General features: G+C 38.6%; 1 protein-coding gene across 4 annotated transcripts in view; it reads right to left on the bottom strand.

The window, feature by feature from the left end:
* Positions 1 to 21,310, bottom strand: part of KALRN (kalirin RhoGEF kinase) — a gene marked incomplete at its 5' end in the record, with an annotated part of 522,231 nt that overhangs the window by 309,273 nt on the left and 191,648 nt on the right. For all 4 annotated transcript variants that reach the window (XM_080620947.1, XM_080620949.1, XM_080620948.1 and 1 more), the window contains 2 exons: positions 1,094 to 1,606; positions 6,086 to 6,278. In XM_080620947.1, the coding sequence (XP_080477073.1) occupies positions 1,094 to 1,606; positions 6,086 to 6,278 (706 nt within the window). The remainder of the gene's footprint in view (positions 1 to 1,093; positions 1,607 to 6,085; positions 6,279 to 21,310) is intronic.

Raw genomic sequence — 21,310 nt, 5'->3', positions numbered from 1 at the left:
GAGACCTGGTTAGGGAACTCAGATGGGGTTTTAGCCAGTCTTTTCAACAAATATGACAAACTGCTATGCTTTGCTTGCAGGGGACTTCCTATCAACAGGTTCTTGAATGAGCATCTTCTGTAGAGGGAGGGTATGAGGATGTAACACTTCAGTGGTACTGCACACCTTTGAAACTGCAGTTTCCTAAAGCTGTTACTTACCCCTGTTTCAACCACTCTAAGTATTTTTTTACACTGTATTTCATTTTGAGAAACCCTACCTGTTTTTCAGGCTGATACACTACATTACGAACGTCTAAGAAATAAGAAGTTGCAATGCAATCTCTATGGAATAACTTCATGTTAAATATTTCTCAAATAAGGTCTTTGCTGATGAACAGGAATCTCGGCCACTGACTCACTGTCAGGTATGAATTCAACTGCCATCCTTAAGTTCTGTTTAATGCAAACCAGCCACACTGGGTTTTACATGCTGCTATCATTTCAGAATACTTTCTCTTGGTCTGTTTATATGTTTAACCTAAACACAGTCTCAGATCTCACACTGTGGTAACTAAGTGGCCATGTCCTTGTCCATTACCAAAGATTTTACCAGCTGCAAATCCTGTTCCAATTTCCTACGAAAGGGAAACTGAAAATGTTGTTTGAGATAACAATTTGGAAGACTTAAACCACAAATTTCCCATATAATCACAAGAAGTGCAAACAATAATCATAGTGAATCAAACCCTAAAATCATTCTTCTTTAGGTGCTGTGATATGTAGATAAATATATTCATAAGCTCAGTAAAAGAAACTTGGAAAAAAAAAAAAAGGCTGATTCTCGTGCTAATGTCTACCAAACGTACCCATTGTGACACAAAAATGCAGATTAACTTTCATCAAAAGTGACACAGACAAGTTATTCTTGGATATATCGTTATGTCTGCTACATCCACCAATTAGCTCAGTGAATTTGGTTTGAGAGTCACATAAGTACATTTGTTAGCAACATGAGATTTACACCTGTGATGAATACCTCATGGTGCTAATTGGTCACAGTGTCCTTTCAATAAAGTCTGGTTAAAGTATGAAAGGAACAGATTATTCCCTACCTTCTCAGCATCTTGCTCAAAAAGTCGAAGTTGAAAGCACTGGTCCAGTTTCAACTTGCGGACATGCCACATCTGATGTAAGTGCTGCCGGGTAGAATGTAGCTTGTCTAAAAGGCTGGTGATCTTTGGCACAAGACTTTGAAAATCTGCACTTCCAGGAATGCAGTTCCTACCAGAAAAACCATCACTGCATCTTATGCACTGTAATAACCTCTGACCCTCACGATCCAGTTCTTCTACAGGAGCTTTAATCACTTTTTTCTTAAGCTGCGTGTGCTCATCAATCAGCCTTCTTGAGCCCTCAACATCAACTGGAAATTCCTTCCTAGCCAACATTTCCTGAAGATCCTCCAGCCTTGATAATAAATGGACGGCACTGTTGAAAAACTCTTCCAAGGAGACGCGCAATTCTATCCATTCATCGTGGTTGTAATCCAAGGATCCTTCAAATTCATCCGTCAGTTGAGAAGGATCTACGAGTTTTGCCAGGCCTTCCACAGATACCATACTTGTCTAAGGAAGGGAAAATAATAGAATTTGAATCAGTGACTCTCTAATCAGAAACAACAGTGCAATCCATAAATAGCATGAAGAGATTATTTTCCTCATCAATACATAATTGAAAGATGTAAAAGATGTTGAGGACTGACCTGACCAGACTATCAAAATCATATGATGAGAATGTTCCTGTCATATATTACTTTAACCCAGTTGGACACTGAAGACTTCTTAGTGCAGCTCTTGGATATCCAGACATGATTGTTCAATAAACAGGTATGTGGTATTACAGGGGTTCCACTACTTGTGTTACACTCAGGCTAGTGGCTAAAGAGCAGCAAAAGTTATAGGCATATGAACCAAAGCACGTGTTGTGACCTACCAAAACACAGAATATGCTGGTTTTTTCTTCAAGATTATTCTAGTTGGCTTTTGCCACAGGCAGACCTCTTTCACATTAGTGATTTCTAATGTAATTAAGCCAAAATCAATGTAAATGTGAAATGTCATTGGAGTATTAACAATCAGAATTTATTGCTAATAGAAAGTACTGCTCATGAATCATACACAATCAATGAGAGATGGTTTTAATTCATTCAGACTCAGTAACCAGTGATCAAGAAATGCATTGGGTGCCTGGAAAGCAGATCATAGCTTAAGGATGCAACAACTGATGGCTGTTTCCATTTATTTTAGCAAAAATGTTTTTCCCTGAAATACGAGCATAGGGTTTCATATTTCTAGAGTTACTAGAGATTTTCAGTGTTGTCACGTTAACACCCAAGTTGGCAGCCCTTAGGGGCTTGTGATGTTCATTAGTGACTGCACATCTATGCCCTAAAGATCAGGCCTCTAAAGAATGTCAGTTTGTGCTCTTCAGAAGTGGAAACACCCTGAAGCAATCTTTTAAAAGTCATTACAAAGAAACCTCAAGTACTGTCCATTATCCTGAATTTTGCCCACTGGTTTAAAGTTAATAATAGGCTTTTCTTCCAATTGTATTCATCTAAAAATATCAGGAATTCTGCAACATATGAAAATTGGTATTGGATTGAGCTAATGATCAGCAGGAAGATTATTTTAAAACTTTCTTGGAACATTCAATGATCTGAGGAAGGCCAGAGACAACAAACAAATGGGAAAGTAATTTCAAATTTCTAAACCTCTTGACTTGGATATTGACCCCTTGAAGATAAGCCAATTTAGAGTTAAATTGCCTGACAGGAAAAGACTTCTCTTCATAGCTAGTACCTGGGCATGCCCGCTGCAGTGTGTCAAGCTAATGCAAGCACTCTCCTTATCATGAACAGAATTTGATGTGGCAGAGCAAAAAGGCTTTTATTTTCATGAATTCTGCAGCAAATTTATTTATTCAGATTTATTTCTTTAAGGAGTTAGAATCACAGAATCGCAGAATAGTTAGGGTTGGAAAGGACTTTAAGATCATCTAGTTCCAACCCCCCTGCCATGGGTAGGGTCACCTCACACTAAACCATGTCACTCAAGACTCTGCCCAACCTGGCCTTGAACACTGCCAGGGATGGAGCATTCACAACTTTCTGGGGCAACCCATTCCAGTGCCTCACCACCCTAACAGTAAAGAATTTCTTCCTTATATCCAATCTAAACTTCCCCTCTTTCAGTTTGAACCCGTTACCCCTTCTCCTATCACTACAGTCCCTAATGAATAGTCTCTCCCCAGCATCCTTGTAGGCCCCCTTGAGAAACTGGAAGGCTGCTATGAGGTCTCTATGCAGCCTTCTAAAAGTTCTTGAAAGTCTCACGAAAACAACCATAGTTAGGCAGGTAGGTGGTAAAACAGAGTAACTGCCTGTCAGGTACCATCCATCTTTCTTTTAGAAATCACTTTAAAAAGAATTGCCCACTATTTAAACATTTTTGGCAGAAGAAAGAGAATAATCTTGAGGGCACCTCTGAATTAATGCTAACTAAGCTCCCTGGTCCATTCCTCAAAATGACAGGAAGCTTTGGAGTCCACATATGTCAACTAAACCCTTTTTTTTATTCTTTTCTTTGTGTGATGATCTGTGGGCATGCTTCACCCTGGACTGTAGCACAGAATCATTCTGCCAGAGTCTCACAACAGAAAACGCAGATCATTAGCCTCCATTAACGGTCCTACACTATCCTGGCACATGCATAATACTTCCATTAAGCTTAAAAGCAGAATCTGGCCTTAAAACTGATGCTGGTTAGTGCTGAGTTTGTAGATGGGGTAGTTCAACAGAGACTTCCATTGTCTTACACTGCAGTCTGTTCCTGCCAAGAACCTTGTGTTTGTTCACAACTGTGGGAAATCACTGTGATAGTTCAGTGCAGAGAGGGTAGCTGTGTGCTGCCCCACATAAATCAAATCAATGTGAGTCATATTGACCTACGATGCTTATTTGATATTCAGAGTTCTTATGAGAGAACATGAGCTGCCCCAGAGCCTGAGCCTACTTAGCAGATACGCAGCATCCACAAGAATCCTTTAAAACAGAAGTTCCTGGATTGTGGTGTCTATATTGCAGGTCGTCTACTGTAAAGTGGACCACAGCTTAATAAATCCCATTAAAATCACAGAATTGAAGGACTCATCAGTTCTGGCTGTCTGCAAGTGGACCAAGAGATAGCAAAAGCACTGACTCTCTTTCTCTGGCCCAAACATTTGTGAACCATCACAAACACCCATGTGAACAGCCCAGAAGACAGACCAAGGATCAAATGTGCACAACACAAAATTGAAAATACCCTTAGTATCTGCCAGCATGTACAACAAATGAGTCCAGAGTTTTTAACACAATACAGACTCAGAGCAGTAACTATGAAGAATAGCTTGATCACAGTTTACTCTTCACTGTCATGACACCAGCTCCACACAATAAAAAGATATAAATCGAGGCTCCAGAAAGTTTAATTTTAAAAACAAACAGATGTTTTAAAAACATGTATTTGAGCTCTGTTACTTTACTTCTGGGTCTTGAAGCTTTAGGAAGATGTTACTTATGTTTACTGAAGCTCTGAAGGATTGAAATCCAGTGTTGGATGGACAGCACAATCTGCCTTTTCTTGGGCTTCCCTGGTACTACCCCTTAGTGAACATAAATATTTTAAACAGAAGCTCCACATCCTCGTATGTTATTCTGGTCTACGCACAGGCCCTCTCCTGCTTCATGTTCTTCTGTACCTGTGCATCCCCGTTCTCCTTCCCACTGCCCTGATCCCCCTCATTCCCCGCAGCGTTGCCAATCTCATTGCACTGTAATGGCAGCCACTTTTGCCAGGGACGGGGATTTTAGTAAGTGGGAGAAATGTCTGGAGGTGACATAAAGCTATACTGAAGGCAGCCTTGCTTTCAAAGGCACATAGGGGATAGCAAGTGAGGGCTATTTTGATGCCCGAGCCCTCACAGGTAGCCAAGGAAAGTAAAGACCCAATTAAATACCAACATTTATGAATTTATTGATTTTATTGTGAGACAGAGGGGAAAAAAATGCACAAATACTTAAATTGTGATAAGTAAAAGTTTGTTAAAGCTTAACACCAATCCAGTTGCCCACTGGAATTCAAGAGTGCTTTTAAGAAGAAACTGAAACTAATAACATATTTATATCACACCCTGATTGCAACATATCTTAAATGTATAATTAAATACACTCTTCCATTGCAGTCAACAATAAGAACTATAGCTAAATTCTCTTCTGAGTTCCAGGGATGTAAAATCTCTGAATTAATGGATTGGTAAATAAGACAGTCAATGATAGAATTGTTTTTCAGCAAATTAAGAAAAAACAGCACATGATTAACTCATGGCTGGGCATGACTGATGTATGAGCACTTCACGCTCCTGAGCTTTGCTTCTCTTTGGGTAAGAATATGAAATTTACAGAAAACTAAAGTGCACTAAGAGAACACAGCCAGGTTGTCTTCACCAATGACAAAGTCAGTAAAATTATCTTTAATTATGCAGTTGTATATTGGTTACTTCTCAAAGAACCTTATCATTAACCCAAGTTGTTAATGTTACCCCTGAGTTGTAAATCTCAGTTAAAGCAGTGACAATACACAGTTGAGTTTAGTATAAATGTCTTTTATAAAAAAATCCACCTCCTGAAGTGGGTAAAGGTCAAATAATAAACACATACTGTAACACCTAGAAAACTTTGTCTTTAGTATATTGACTGATTGGTGGGGCTTTTTTTCTTAGAGAAACAAAGGAAAGACTGAATGCAACACCACCAAAAATAAATGGCACAAAAAAACCCGCACCAAAGTTTGCTCTATGTGAACCTCTGGAATGAAACATGCATCCTGTTCCACCAGGGTCCTCAGGAGGCAACCTGATGCCAGGGCATCAGCCCACTCCTTCAAACAGGCCTCAAATGTCTTTTTTTTTTCTCAGTCACAGGGCTTGGGAATTTTTTGTTTTACCTGAAGAAAAATTCTCGTCAGAGCTAATGCCTTATCATACATCTCTCATCTGGCTCTCACCTCAAAGATGAACTTGGAACTGCCGAAGTTTGTTTTCTGCTTCTGCCAGAAATTATCAGGTTTTATAATCAGGGCGACATGAATCTCAGCAGGAAAGGCTTCCTGAAGAGTCTTTAGGAGAGGCTTGATCAAATCCCATTTGGATCCTCTCATATCGATAATAACAGTGAATCCTCGTTTACAAACATCTTCACTGTAAGAATAAAAGCATATTAAGATAATTAATGTTGTGGACAGTCACTCTGAAATTCAACTTTTTTTTGCTAGTCTGCAGGGCTTCAGAGCAAAGCAAGGAATGATATACTTCAAAATAATAGGTAAAAGATGATACAGCATAAAGGCTATCTGAAAGGCTATATTAATTTTACCATAATCTAATTTACATAAAATTTAAGTGTATATATTACAGTTTAAGCTCTAATTTCCCAAATATATGTAATTCAAATTTTCACTGAAAACATACACAATTTCACACAATTGAAAACAGAATCAAATATACCTGTATAGAAGCTATTTATGTGTACATGCAGCAGGTTCTGCTTTCACTGTATCAAATTCAAGCCAGCAAGAAGGGTCCTGTATCTTAATGTTGCCGGGCACTTTTAAGTTTGTGTGTCTTCATTTTAGAGGCGCCTTTAAGGGCTTTTTAGAAACTGTAATTTTCAGAAAAGTGCCTGGCAACTATTCCCTGCAAGGAAGGTTCTTGTGACTCAGTCTGTGGACTGTTAAATTTGGGGCTCTTTTCCCTCCTGACTGATCTTCCAAATGTTGCAGGATCTTTTTCAATCTGCAGTCATACTTTTCTGCTATCCTGTGCTCTTCCCTTCTTGAAAGGTCAAGACACTTATCTGGCTTGGTCATTGCCAATGCATGGGGCCCCAAAACACCAGAGCATTTGTCTTGCAAACCCATCTTCCCTTTTTCCTCAGGGGAAGAGAAGAGAAAGAACATAATGACATGTTGATACAAGTCAAATCTGAGCAGCTTTCATCACTGCTTTTACAGGGACATAGTATTGCTCCTCAGAAAAAGAGGCATGGTTCAGAACTGTCATCCTCCATCTGCAGCATCCAACATTAGATGAGATTTAGGAAGTGTCTGCTCCTCTGGCTGAGCAGCTAATATATCTCCCATGCACTACGCTGAAGTCTTGAGAGCTATGGTGCCTGCTTAGGCCTCAAGCACTTGCACAAAATGTGAAATTTCCCATCACCAGTAATATTATTGGCATGGTAAATGAGTAAAATTCATTAGTGATGCACAAAAAATGCCAGAATGGTCAGAATGGTCTACCTACTGATCTATTTTATTTTATTCTTTTTAAAGATTGAATGGAGGCCACAGCCTTTTTCACAGAAGGAGAAGCTATTGGAAGAAAGGAAGTGTGGAAAGAAGAAAGAAAGATGAAAACAGAACAGTTGAGAAAGAAGAGAAACATGGCAGAATGCATGTTTGCATAATGAATATAACAGATATAACAGGGAGGTACAGAACAAGAAAACCTCTTATGCATGAATATAGTACCTTCAACTTTTCTGAAAACTGACCAACATATCAACATATAAATAGCACCAATAACATTATTTTACAATTTTACAAATTAATTTACATAAAGGCATATGTAGTGTAATTTAAAATAGCAAGTGTTGATATCACTGGAATGAATCTGAAATACGCTGAGGACAGACATAATTATGTATGGGTATAATGCAGAGATTGTAACAGTCTGTTCAGCCTCCACACACATACTCTCAGTGCACAAAAAGACAAGATGATTTTCACTATACTATACCTCTCTAAATTCTTGAAGCACTTTGCTAATAAGATTCAGTTTCTACATCTCTCACTGAAAACAACTCTAAAGCTCATGACTAGGTGTCTGGGCTGGAACACGGACAGGAATATCCTTCATAGAAGGCACACTGGATTAACATATATAACTTAAAAATTGAGGTCCTTGGTGACTTTAGCAGCATCTAGAAAGATTTGTGCACAGATAGACCACCCCATAGCAAAGCATGTTTTGCCACATGAAGACAGTTCACTAACTTGAACAGTCTCAACTTAGTGCCAGGAAGGAGCAGTTAAAGCCAACAACCTTGGTCCTATGCCTTAACATTATTGGCACATCTACAGCACGCTACATGCAATAGTGCCATGGTTTAAGCCAGTCGGCAAGTCAGCCATGCAGTTTCTACTCCCCTCCCCCCCGGAGGGATGGGGAGGAGAATTGAAAGAATGTAACTCCCACGGGTTGAGATAAGAACAGTCCAGTAACTCAGGTATAACACAAATCACTACTGCTGCCACCAATAATAATAATGATAAGAGAAATAACAAGGGAAGAGAATATGATACCACCTGCCGAAAACGAGCCCAACCGAGCAGAGTGCCATTCCAGGTAACTCCCAGTTACATCCCCGGGCATGACGTGCTGTGGTATGGAATACCTCTTTGGTTAGTTTGGGTCAGATGTCCTGTCCCTGCTTCCTCCCGGCTTACCCTCCTCCCTGGCAGAGCATGAGACTCACAAAGTCCTTGGTCAGAGTAAACATTCTGACCAGCAACTGAAAACGTCGGTTTTATCAGTATTATTCCCAGGCCAAAAGTCAAAAACACAGCACTGCACCAGCTACTAAGAAGAAGAAGAAATAACTGCTGCTGCTGAACCCAGGACAAATAGTCAGTGCAAAACAAAACTAAGGAGACCAGGCACTTCCAGACACTGTCAGGAATATAGATCTTTTTATTCTCCTTTTACCTATTGCTGAAAGATCCTTCCATACCTAATGCCAAAAAAGGCTGTAAAAACAACTTTGTTGGTGGTGCTACTGCCTCTTGATATTTGGAATAAGAGCTGAGACAAAGAATCAAATCAGAAAGGGATGAATAGAAGGGGATTTGTGTTTTGGTTTGTTTTTTTTCTTGAAAGCTTTATAGGGTCTTCAGTAACTTCTGCCAAGTCACCAATCACTGTTATTCCAACTCCCCACAACTGCTGCCAACCTGACAACTTACTAAATCTGATCTAAAACAACAACTTGGTTTAATACTTACTGATGAATAGCAGAAAAACCTGCTTTCGGTAAGCAGAACAGGTATGTCCTGATGGACTGAAGTCTTCTGTTCATGAACCTGAACTAAAGTCCTAGACCCAGACAGTTTCAAAATCAGACCCTGCCTCAGCCCCAGCTTTGGAGTATAGACAGTGTAATATCATTTTGATACCCACAATTACATACCATCATGACTGGACCAATCTGCCTCTCTGGACGCTGGAGGTGCAGAGAAGCACTGGAGGGAGCAGACAGTACTGCCACCTATTCCATCAGCACACCAAGCCTAAGCATGCCTGCGTGAAAAAATGCTCTACAACACCCTAAACCCTGCTTTCAGGTTTTTGGAGACTTCACAGCATATTTTCAGTGGAAGAAGTAATGGTAATGATTTCTCAGCTTTTTCTGAGGACATAGAACAGCCACTGACCCTGCAGGCCAGGCTGGGCCATCAGGCCATGGATAGGGGTCAACATGCTTCCTGATTCTTGTCCTAGAAAAGGCAATAAGCAGTCATTCCCTACCAGCACTATCCACCCTTCTTGTAACTAGACCAAATTTTCAAAAAATTTATTACTTTCAAGTATGAAACTGGTAGGATGCAAGGATGGAGGAGGAGGAAAGAAAGGAGAATAATCATAGATTTCTTAGGCTCAAAACACATCAACAAGTAACAACTATTTCACTAATAATACAAAACTCAATCAAATGCTCTTAATTACAAAGATTTCCCTACTTGATTGGTCACATAGGCATGTAAGTTTCTGTATGAAATAAGTGAAAAGATGGGTACCCCTTTTCAATTATAGTGATGATAATGTACAAATGGATGGCATTTATCATTTTGAGCAACTCTAGCTCTGTTTCAAGAACCTGGCTCACAATCTTGCAGAAATGGCTCTGTTTGCAATTTTTTTCTTTAATGAGATGAATGGTACTAACCTGTAACAAGACCTGTGGGTCTGTAGTCTCATCTACAGAATATGATTTCTAAACCTGCTTGTTGAAAACTATTACTTAACAGTGTCTAAATTGTTGCAAGCCAGAAAGCTGTCTGCTCATTATTTCAACTTTCAGTTGCTGAGCATGCTGTGGAGAGGAGTGACTTTGAGAGCACTTATACTGTACAAGCAGGCAGCTGGATACTAATCAGGTACTATACCTCAGAGAAAGAAGAGAGTGAGAAGACAATTATTTAGATTTTAAGCTCTTCAGGGCAGGGACCATCTGTCATGCTGCATTTGTCTACGGAGCCTGCCTTGGTGGAGGTCTCCAGGTACCTATATTCATACTACAGTATTCAGCTGTTTAGAATAAACCCACACACAGAAAAAATACTCTTCAGGAAATTATAGGTGAAAATCCAAAGAATTTAAAATAATGAGTAATAAGTCTGCAAAGCTGAACACATCTATGGAAGCATGAAAAGCTTACAAAAATGTGGGGACACCACACAGGCAATTTAGTTAAAAAAAAACCAAAACCCAAGCAAAACCAAAATACAACTAAAAAAGCTGTAAGATTAAGCTGTAATATCTAAGTATTACAGCTATTGATAGGGTTCTAAAAAAGTTGGCTGTGTGTACACATAATGAAGCACCCTCTAACTCTGCTGAGTTAGAGCAATCTGTGAAGATTTGTCATCTTTGATAGTCAGTCACTGTTCTTCAGTTATCTCAACATGTATTGAGGAATGACCCTAGGTTCCTTTTGAATAATCTAGCCATGCTTATTGAATGTACTGTTTAAATGCAACAACTCAAACCCTTCCCGGTTTAGCAAGTGATCAGAAAAAACATCAGTGGCAATCAAGCTTCCTCCACACTTTCCAGGCAAGACATGCCTTGCCCCTGGCTCCCCAGATGCTACATCAATCCATGTAGCTATTACACAAAAGCAATCATTTTAGGATGGTAATTAATGATGATTGTGGTACTTAATTTTTTCCAGTATTGGTATTTGATCAGAAACTGGAGAAAACACTCAGAGCAAGGTATTTAGACAATCCATCAGCCTTTTGGCTGTGCTCATCTGGACTAAATTTGCAATGGTGAGCACAAAATATTTCTTAGGTGATATGTCATTTCACTTGCTACACTGCTTTTAAGCAGAGACAAAGACCAGCTTCTAACTTCAATAAAAATACCCTCGAATATTTGTGAAAACAATACTTACAATGTGGATTTTTTTAAAGAAGCATAAAATCAAAACTCAGAAACAGATGTGATAATTTTATCAAAATAAATGCCTCTATTTTGGTTTCTAGGATACTTTCATAGCCTTATTTTCTCAAATTTCCTCTTTAATTCAGGCACATTCTAAATTGTATTTTCTTTGGCAAAGGCTGGCTTGCTGGGTACCAAATGAGTTTAAGGACTTCATGCTTTCTGATTAATCTTTCAAATACCTATCATTGATTATGTGCATTTTTCATCCTTATGGTTTGGCCAAAGCTTCTGGCATTTAGAAGCTTTAGCACTTGATTAGCTGAAATAACATATTTCCACTCCCATTTTGCATTCATGAGTTAATGACAAAGAAGTACATTTAGCATACCTGTTGGATCACTAAAAGCACAGATCAGATATGTACAGCATCTCATTTAAAATATGATTTGTTAACAGTAAGAACAAGATCCCCTTTATGGCGGGTCAGCATAACCTTGCCAGGAGACACACTCAGCATAACAAGTAGCTCTACGAGCATCAGTTTGTAAGCACAAAATCTACAGGAATTTAATTAGTTTTGAGATCGCCATTCCTTTGACAAATGTGGCTGGAGTCAGTCAGCTGATTCTCAAGCTCATAGTGGAAAAAGGAGAGGAGAAAAGTGAGTATGTGAAAGCCTCCAAGCGCAGACTCTTATCTCAAAGGCTTCATTTCATACTGAGACTAAACTAACTCAGCTACCTAGTTTCCATATCAAGGTGTGCCAAGCATCACTTCAGTAACTTATGTGTTAATATTTTTGATCAGTTGCAAATTTTTTATTTTTCTTGTCTGTGGTTTTTTTACTCAGCTTGAAAATAAAGCTAGACATGGAGGTTTATAATCAGCATTTACTGACTGACTTATTTTGGTTCCCATGTTGAGCCTGAAGATCACCTTGTCAATAGAAATAGCCATCTACATTCCTAATATACATTCCAATGCATTTAGAGGACCAGATAAAGTCCATTCTAGCATGTTTGTCAAGCCCTCTTCTCAAAGATCCTAGGACACTTGTGATTGTTCATCCTCACATCTCCCTTAAGCGCTGGTGTATCAGTGACCAACAGAGGAAGTTAGTGATTCACTTCCCGAGAGCACCATTACTCTGGAATAGCAATTCACAGAAAGTTCCCATCAGAAAGCTTCAGCTACCTAAAAGACTGTAAGCAGACAGACTGCAACCTGAATTTTCCTTCTTACATTTTCTAACTTGGTTTCACAATGCTTTTTCATAATTAGAGGAGAAACAGTCATCCAGCCTCCATTTCCAATTAATTCTTTCTTCCTTACTGTGACCTAAATTTGTTTCTTCTCTTTCAGCGCTGAAAAGGAATCACTCATTCTCACTTCTTTTTTTAAGAAAGAAAGACATCAAAGCCAGTTTCACATTGGCTGGATCTGGACATAAAGCAGCAATCAAGAGAGAATTCAGTGATGTTGTAAAAAGACTTGGAGCCGATGAGGTCTGGACAGAGACAAACCTCCTGTCTCTGGTTTTCAGCCACTGCGCTTAGGGGACAAGAGGTGTGATTGCGAATGGCACAAGAATGCAGATGTGTGGGCTGCACAATGTCCACATTCAACCCCCGCCCCTGGCCCCATGTCAACAGGAGGGAACAGAAAGAGAGAAAAAAACCCAAACATCTTTGCAGAATCTAACTGGTGCCAGAAATGGTGCTCCTGCTGTTCCCAAGCAAGTAACTTATTTTGGTATTCAATTTATACTCCTAAGAAAAATGGCTCTGAAGTCAAAGCAATTCTGCTGTAAAGTGATGTAAGCTAGGAAGAACTCAGACATCAGCTATGTGTAAGAACCTTTTCCCAATAAGTAACTGTGATCCTGTGAACTCCTGAGAGTTGTGAGAGGTGTAAGTCCCATATGGTATCTCTGTCAGGATACAGCAGAGTTGTGTTGTGCTGTCTTGTACCTAGGTAAAAATCCTGATCGACATCATTACACCCCAGGCCAGAAATGGGACCCAAAGCTCTGTAGGCATTCACTCTCCTATTTAATTGAGCAAATAAACGCTATTTGAGAAGCTTGCTGTCTTCATTCAAATAGCAAAGATATAAAACACAGCTGTGTCCAAGAATGCATAATTGCAGCTGTTAAAGCCAAATCTGGAGAATTAATATTATAATTTTTCACATTCCTATTAAGTTTCTGCTGGTAAATGATGTCTTCATATAAACCCATTTGCCCTCTTCCCCTTTTATTGTTGCACATATACTATATTTGGATCAATATCTGGCAGGTCTTCCTTGACACAGCTGTTGAGATAAATATGAAATTAATCAGGGCTTTGTTTTTGTGGGAGCAGGGCTACATTTAGAGATTTGTTACTACAACAAAGAAACATTTGAACAGTAAGTACCATTCAACTCTCTTGAGCATTTAAAGTCTTCTATTTGAGATGATTTAGCAGAAACAAAACCAAAAAAAGCTTTACTAAATGAAAATTATATGTTATTGACATTTGCTGGAAAAAATAAATATTAGAGTTGTGTTGAAATATAAACACACCATTCTGGAAAAAGTTTGGATGAGCAGACGCTATTGAGCATTTGTTTGGAGATTCAAATCCATTGGATTCCAGGTGAGAAATAAATATATACAGTTATGCTTAGCACAGTCAAACTAATAGGTTTTAAAAAATAAATGTATCTTTTTGCCTGCACGTTAAGCATTTTTTGGTAGTTCGAGCAAGGAGACCATGAAGTCCATTTTACATTCAGTCACTACAAAGTTTAGTCTACAGTCAACACTGACAGATTTTCACATAAGGAAAAGGATACTTCATCTGGGCAATGACTGCCTGGGGCTCTTAGACCTGGGATCCTGATTTATCAGTTCAAGGCATCAGTGACTTAACAAGTGAGAGAGTGGAGCAGAGTGAACGGCTCCTGGAATTCCAGTCATCATAGTAAAACACCCAGAATGGAAAGTCTTCAGATTGCAAATGCATACATTTCATCAAAATGCGTTGTGAGAAGCAGAGTTACTCGTAGTGGAAAGACAATTTATAGCATAAATAAACCTGCAAACATGTTCAGCTCATGCAAAGAATGATTAATGTAAGTGTAGACAGTAGACAGCAGCACCTGGTGAAATCCATTATATGTCCAGAGGCAGACACCATGCCAAATCCAGTCCTGATGTAAGCAGGCATAAACACTCTGGGACTAGCACATCTGATGTGGGGCTGTTTGGTCACAGATGAGCGTAGGAAAAAATACTCTTCAAAGATGCTAAAATCACTTTTTCAAAGTAGTATTGACATTGCTTGCAGTAAGCACTCATCAGTTCTCATATGCTGCTCCTGGCAGTAGAGGAGAGCAAGGTACGTACATTTATAGAGAAGCTGTAATTAAAATAAGGAACTAAGGAGACAAGATGAGAAATTACATATTAATTCAAAATAAGATGTTTCATAATAAGTGCAGGTTCTCATGAGAGTGTGTACTGAATTAAAAACTAAAAAAAAGGCTTTTATAGCAGCAAAATATTCTGTTTAAGGCTTTTCAGATGAAATGTCTTTTTTCATTTCATTTCTTCTTGGTTTTGTTTTGTTTGGTTGGTTGATTTTTTTGTTTATTTCTTGGGTTTTTTGTTTTTTGTTTTTTCTTTTTAACCAGGCAACATAAAAAAGCCAAAAACTTTGAATTTCATCAAAACAAAATATATTGATTGACCTAATATTTTAGAGGTATTTTTTCTGAGAAATTTCTAATGCTTTGGGATTTTTTTCTTATTTAAAAATCTGCACTTCAAAAAATAGCAGATTCTTCCACAAACAAGTAACTTAGCTTCTGCCCATTTGCAGTGCAGAGTTCAACATCAGATTTGCTTTGCACTTTTTATCTCCTAAACAGAAGTGATATAACCATTCTTTGAGGCTTACAATGTTTTGGACAGAGTCCACACATGGTTTAGTGGGAGGTGTCCCTGCCCATGGCAGGGGGGTTGGAACTAGATGATCTTAAGGTCCTTTCCAACCCTAACTATTCTATGATTCTATGTAAGGGCACACATTGGGTTTACATGCATCTGTTTAAGAGGAGAGGTTGAGTGCCACATCCCAGAAACACTCTGTGGTCCTTGCAATGAGTCTGTTTTGCTAAGAATGAGACTTTACGGATAATTTGAGCTCTCTTTATAAGTATACAATTTAAAAGCTGACGCCTTAGTATTCCCCAGGTTGGACAATGAGGACTGACCATGACTAATAAATCAGTGGCACTTGGTTTTTTTGAGCTCCACCCATATATAAACAAAGCGGGTCTTTTAGGCACAATGATCTACCCGAAATAGTTCACTTATCAGATAGATACTTCCTCCCATGCCAGGATGGGTGAAGACTGCTTGTGGCACTACATCCAGAAGGAATTGCTCTGAAGCTAGAGAATCAACCTGTGTTGTAAGATACAATCTTAAAATCAATTTTCTGTATTCTTTACACAGCAGACTTTACTCATTCTTTCAAATAACTACCCTGATGCCATTGAGGGGAGAAAAAGTCCTTTTTACTGAGTCCTCAAGAGACAGTGGATACTGATGTGCTATTCACAATCCATATTCAAAACATCTAGCTCATGTGTGATTTTCTTTCAGTCTGCCTCCTCTGTCCAGATTCTCTCACTCTCTCTAGCCAAGAGGGACTTAGCCATGTCAGTGAAGCTGCTGCATGCAAGGTATCCCTTATATCTGTACGAGACATAAAGATGTAATAGATCAAAATCACTGACGCTGACAGAGCACAAACAAGACAATAACTTGGTATTTCAAAGGGAATAGAAGACCCAAAAGACACTGCTGATGCCCAGAGTGAGAAACTGGATCCAAAAAGCTTCTGGAAAACAAAGATGAATGCAACAGTCAAATAATGCAACCAAAACCTGGCAATAACCATCCAGACCTTGACTGAGCCTCTTGAGCTAACAAGCTGTCTGTCTTCCTGAAAGCACTTGAGATACTTCTCCAGCCTCAAATGCTTTCACTGTTGTAGGAGTCTGAGAATGTTAGATGCCTGTGTGCCGTCCCCTCAGTTTTAAAAGTCCATCATGCTAAGGCACTTTCCATACTGATAGGAACTCACATATTGCTGTCATGCCAACACAGTTTTAAGGTTTCTTGTCTTATGACCCTGAAGTTTCATCATAATTCATTCACCACCAATAATTTTAGCTCTCCATCAGTACCTCTTCCCATCAGTCCCCACTAATACGAAAAACCCAGATCAATTGTTTTATCAACTAAAGCAGGTTCAGATAAATGCTCTGAAAAATAATTGCCTCATTTCAATACCTTTCCCCTATTAGCTATATTGCCTGTCTATCAAAAGCACAATAAGACTTACAGGCAAGTCCATCTACAAGTGCTACATCTGAACATGCATCATGCTATTCATCTCAGGGACTGAGACATTTCAGACATCTCAGACCCCAGGTGGTGTTTTTCCTGCTGCCAAACCTGAAAATTATATTGACAAATTAACGTATGACAGGATAGGAATGATAGGAATCTGCTAGTCAGAAAACTCGTAAAATTTATTGTAGATATCAGCCAGACCATGGTAATAAAAATCACAGAGCAGATTCACGGAGTGGGTTAAACTAATGTAGTATCACATCCTGTGATGAGCCTAAAGCAGTGGGCTTCTGTTGCGTGTTGACCACCATAGTCAATGCCCCCCTAGACAACAACTGGTGAGAAATCGAAAGCATTTCACAGCTGCTCTGTAAACCTCTAGCCTCACACAAGACACATCACCTAGCATAAGAAAAGCCTACTAAGTATATCTCCCTGACACTGAGATAACACAAACAAATGTGTTTTCCTTTCAATTATAGCTTCGCAATTTATTCCTTTTGTACATCTGACTGGAGCACTGCAGTCCAGGGGATGAGACTGAAAGTCAGGTGAACCTAGTTGGATCACTTGTCTTCTTCTTGTGTTTCTGTGTTACAGTTCAACTCCAGCTCCATTTTCTAATATGTTTAAAATGAGTGTTACTGTACTTTTCCTACAGAGGCTAATGTATTCCTCCAATAAATATATTTACTACATTTTCAGACACAGGTAGGATACATAATTGTGGGAGAACTGCAAATTGTCACAGCTGCTTCATGGTTAATTCACAAAAGTTTGAGAGAACACTTAATAATCTAAGCGTGTGCTTATTTATCAATGCTAGGCTATATTCTCTGTTACACGTGTGCTGATTTTATATAAGGAGCATTTACTGCTCTATACATATGCTTATCTAATTGTACTGAATACACATGTTTTATTAAACTCATAAATGAGCACATTTATGGGTCTATGTGAAAGTAGAGCCCTTCATATTTTATTTATAAAGTGGAACAATAGAACCACATTGACATAGAGCACCCACTTTATTCAGAGGATTTAGGGTTGTCCCACAGATTTTGCTATTTTTTCCCAGAATCAAAGCTTTTGGTTTTTTTAATTAGATTTCCAGCCCATCTGCTTGCAAAGATAGCCTTGACAATATAAACTAATGCACATTTGTCTTGCTGAGTCTGCAGCCAGTGGAAAGAAACAATGAGACTAGTAGAATGGTGAACCTGCATCCTCCATCTTATGGGGGTGTTAACTAAAAAGCCAATTCTGACTGCTTAAATACCATGATTCTTAACTGTTTCATTGCTGTTAATTTTGCCAACAAACCTGCAGATAAAATGTTTGTCAATGCCCAGAATTATTCACATAAGCTCTTCCCATTTTGATGACCATGCTGTACAATTCAGGCTGTCAGGATCAGGCAAATACCAGGCCAAATACATATGCCTTCGATTATAATCACAGATTTTGCTCCTTTTTTTTAATGTGTGGAGTAAAAGCATTGATAAAAGCATAATCAGACAACTAGTACTAGAAACTTATAGTGGAAAAAATTGTAAAACCACAGGAGCCTAATCCATAATTATAGGTGCTTTATAATATAAAACTAAGGAAGATAGATTAAAAACTCTGTTGCTGTGACATGCTTTAGAAACAGCATAGAAGAAAACATAGCTCAAATAAGTCTTTGACTGTTTCCTACTGCTTGAAAATAATAGAAGTATTACACTGGTCTCTTATGAGAGTGATGCTGTACCTACCGGTCCACAGCACTTCAATGCTAAAATCACCCACAAAACTAGTGATTAAAAAGAACTGACTATTCCTGCATTTTTTGTAATTACTGATTCCAAACATGAAAAACTGTTTCAACCCTCTTGGATATAAGCTCTCCTAAAATCATTAACAATGTGTGTCCATCAAGCAAGCTCACACAGGTTGCTGATATCTGAAAATAGAGGTAAGACTGAGTCTGAGTTTATGACACTGGTTGCTGCCCAAATTATCACACTGTGGGGATGCTGCACAGATGCAGTCATATCCTGATGGGTTTTTAAAGAACACCGATGTTCAATGACCATGCTTCTTTAATTCTATGGTCTGCCTGATAAAAATACCTTCCATCTGGTTCCTGTTTGTGCAGTTGTGCCTCACAATATAATAACAGTACTTAAACAGGAATTAAGGAAAGGACATGGGAAGTAGAAGCCTGCAGGCCAGGCAGGCCCTTTACTACTTCAGTTGCCTTCTTACATGAATTTCCATGTTTATTTTACTAAATTCATGTGTTTGCCTAAAAAAGTATTGATATCCTCCTTTGATTTATGACTAAGAGCAGATAATTAGTGAATGCATGTTTCAACCTTGATGATTTCCTCATTATGCCCCTGCCAATTTACACAATGAAGTATCTTTGCTGTGTCATAAGATGTAAGAGAGTTGTGGAAAAGTCCTAGGCTTGGTGAACAGCTGCCTAGACAGATCCTCCGCACCCTGTTAATTTGAGATACATTTCTTGCCTGATTCTGTTTGCAGAGCAGATATGTATTTCCAGTATGTTCAGACTGTTGAAGCCAGCTGTAGCCTGGAAGAACCAACACATGAACCCTGTGTTTTTCACAGGAGGTGCCTATTAAACGTAGGAAGAACCAATGGTTTGATAAATCAATCCAGACCCACTCATAAAATTACCAGATATATTCATTTGTTTCCAACTACTTTACAATCCATTTTACATTATCTGGAGATAATGACTTCTTTGCTTTTCTCTCAGCCCATGTAACTAAAATAGTTTATCAAGGCCAGGTTGGATGAGGCCTTGGGTGACATGGTTTATTGTGAGGTGTCCCTGCCCACAGCAGGGGGGTTGGAACTAAATGATCTCCAGGTCCTTTCCAACCATAACTATTCTATGATTCTATGATTATTAGAATTTGACCAATATTTGAATCTATATGCTGCAAAACGTAAAGTGTCTTACATTAATTTTAGCATTGGAAGAACAAACCTACATTATAAGAATGCTGTCATAACTTTTTGTATCATCTTTCATCCTGAAGGATCTTAATGAGCGTTGCCATGAATAACCAGGTGTTATATAAAACAGGTTTAATATTATGCTTTATAATATTTCACTCAACAACAAAAGGAGAGGGATCTGCCTTTTTGTATAGGACTTAGACAAAGAACAAAATACACCCCAGAAGACCTTTGACAATTTCCTTTGAAAAGGAACTTAATTCTTGGCCAAGAAAATGAGAAATATGAGAAGAAAAGCAACGACTTAAAAAGCTGCATGCCAAAAAATGTTCACAGGTGCAGGAATTAAACTTTTAACAGAATCCCTAATTACATATCTGATTTTTGTCATCTTTTCAAGGCAGCATGAACACAGTTGAAGTTCTATGCATTTGTGTCCTCCCACAAAAAAAGGCAAAAATGTGTTTTCATTTGTAAAAACAATTATAAGTCAATTACTTCTAAGGGGGCAAAGTGGGCACAATATTGGCAAGACAGACTTCAGGTTCTGGAAATACTGACTTGTTACCTATTTTAAAAGTCCAGAAGTGAAGATGAAAATATCTTTTCACTAATACTGTATCTGATACATTTATTTGATTTATACTGCTTCACTTTCTGTGCTTTATTCAAACATATCTACTTTAATTTTCCAAGTGCCACTGGGAAGTATGAAATATATATTTTAATATGAGGACAATTAGCATCTTATTCAGTAAGGCAAAAATTTGTAAACCTAGTGTCAAAGTTAGAGCAGGCAGACCCTCAAGTGGCTTCTTTCTCAAAGGTACTGAGCTGATTTGAACTAACAAAATTGTATGCCTTTTTCATATAATTAATAGTGCCCCAAAAGTCACCAGAAAAATGCCGCCAATGCTAATATACCACAGATGCAATTTAACAGTCCATAAAACTACAGAGGTGAAGTGTCTTACAGAATTCATTCCTAAATGAAAATCCCAGGAAACCTAGAAAGGTTTAGGCTTTTAAGCTGACCCTATTTTCCTGTCACCAGCCATATACCATCCGACACTGCAAAATCACTGGGGTGTCTGTTCTGGAAATTAAGGAGAAATGGAGATTTCCAGTAAGCCTGGTAAGTGTGGAACGATATAATAGTTGAGCTCTGCTTTGTTAATGGAGAAGAAAGCAAGCCTAAAAATCCCACACATATTGCTTGCATATTTGATTCCTAGTCTAACAGTTCATTAACGAAGCAGAGCTTCCAGACATTCTTCCTATGGGTATGATTGTCCGCTACTTTGCTATGTACCTGCTTTTTAATTAGATTTTGGAATGGAATCACAGCTCCTACCCACAAATCTCCAGTGGTAAGCAAAATCTAAACTAATCTGTGATCCCAGAGATGTTTGCTTCTGCAGATGCAGTTTCTGAACTAAATTACAAATGTTGTAGGAATAGAAGAATGGAGAAATAAGGGGACATAACCACAAAACTGGATGTGATTAAACAGCGTTATAAGAGTTTAGTTCTGTCCAGAGAATGGAGGAGAAAGGGGTCTAAAGGAAAACAAACATACCACCTATCTGATTCTTAATCTAAGTTTAGTAACAAG

Source organism: Psittacula echo (genome assembly GCF_963264785.1).
Source record: "Psittacula echo genome assembly, chromosome: 6".
Lineage (NCBI taxonomy): Eukaryota > Metazoa > Chordata > Aves > Psittaciformes > Psittacidae > Psittacula > Psittacula echo.
The sequence above is the reverse complement of the archived record's forward strand: the minus strand, read 5'-3'. Positions and strand labels throughout refer to the sequence as shown.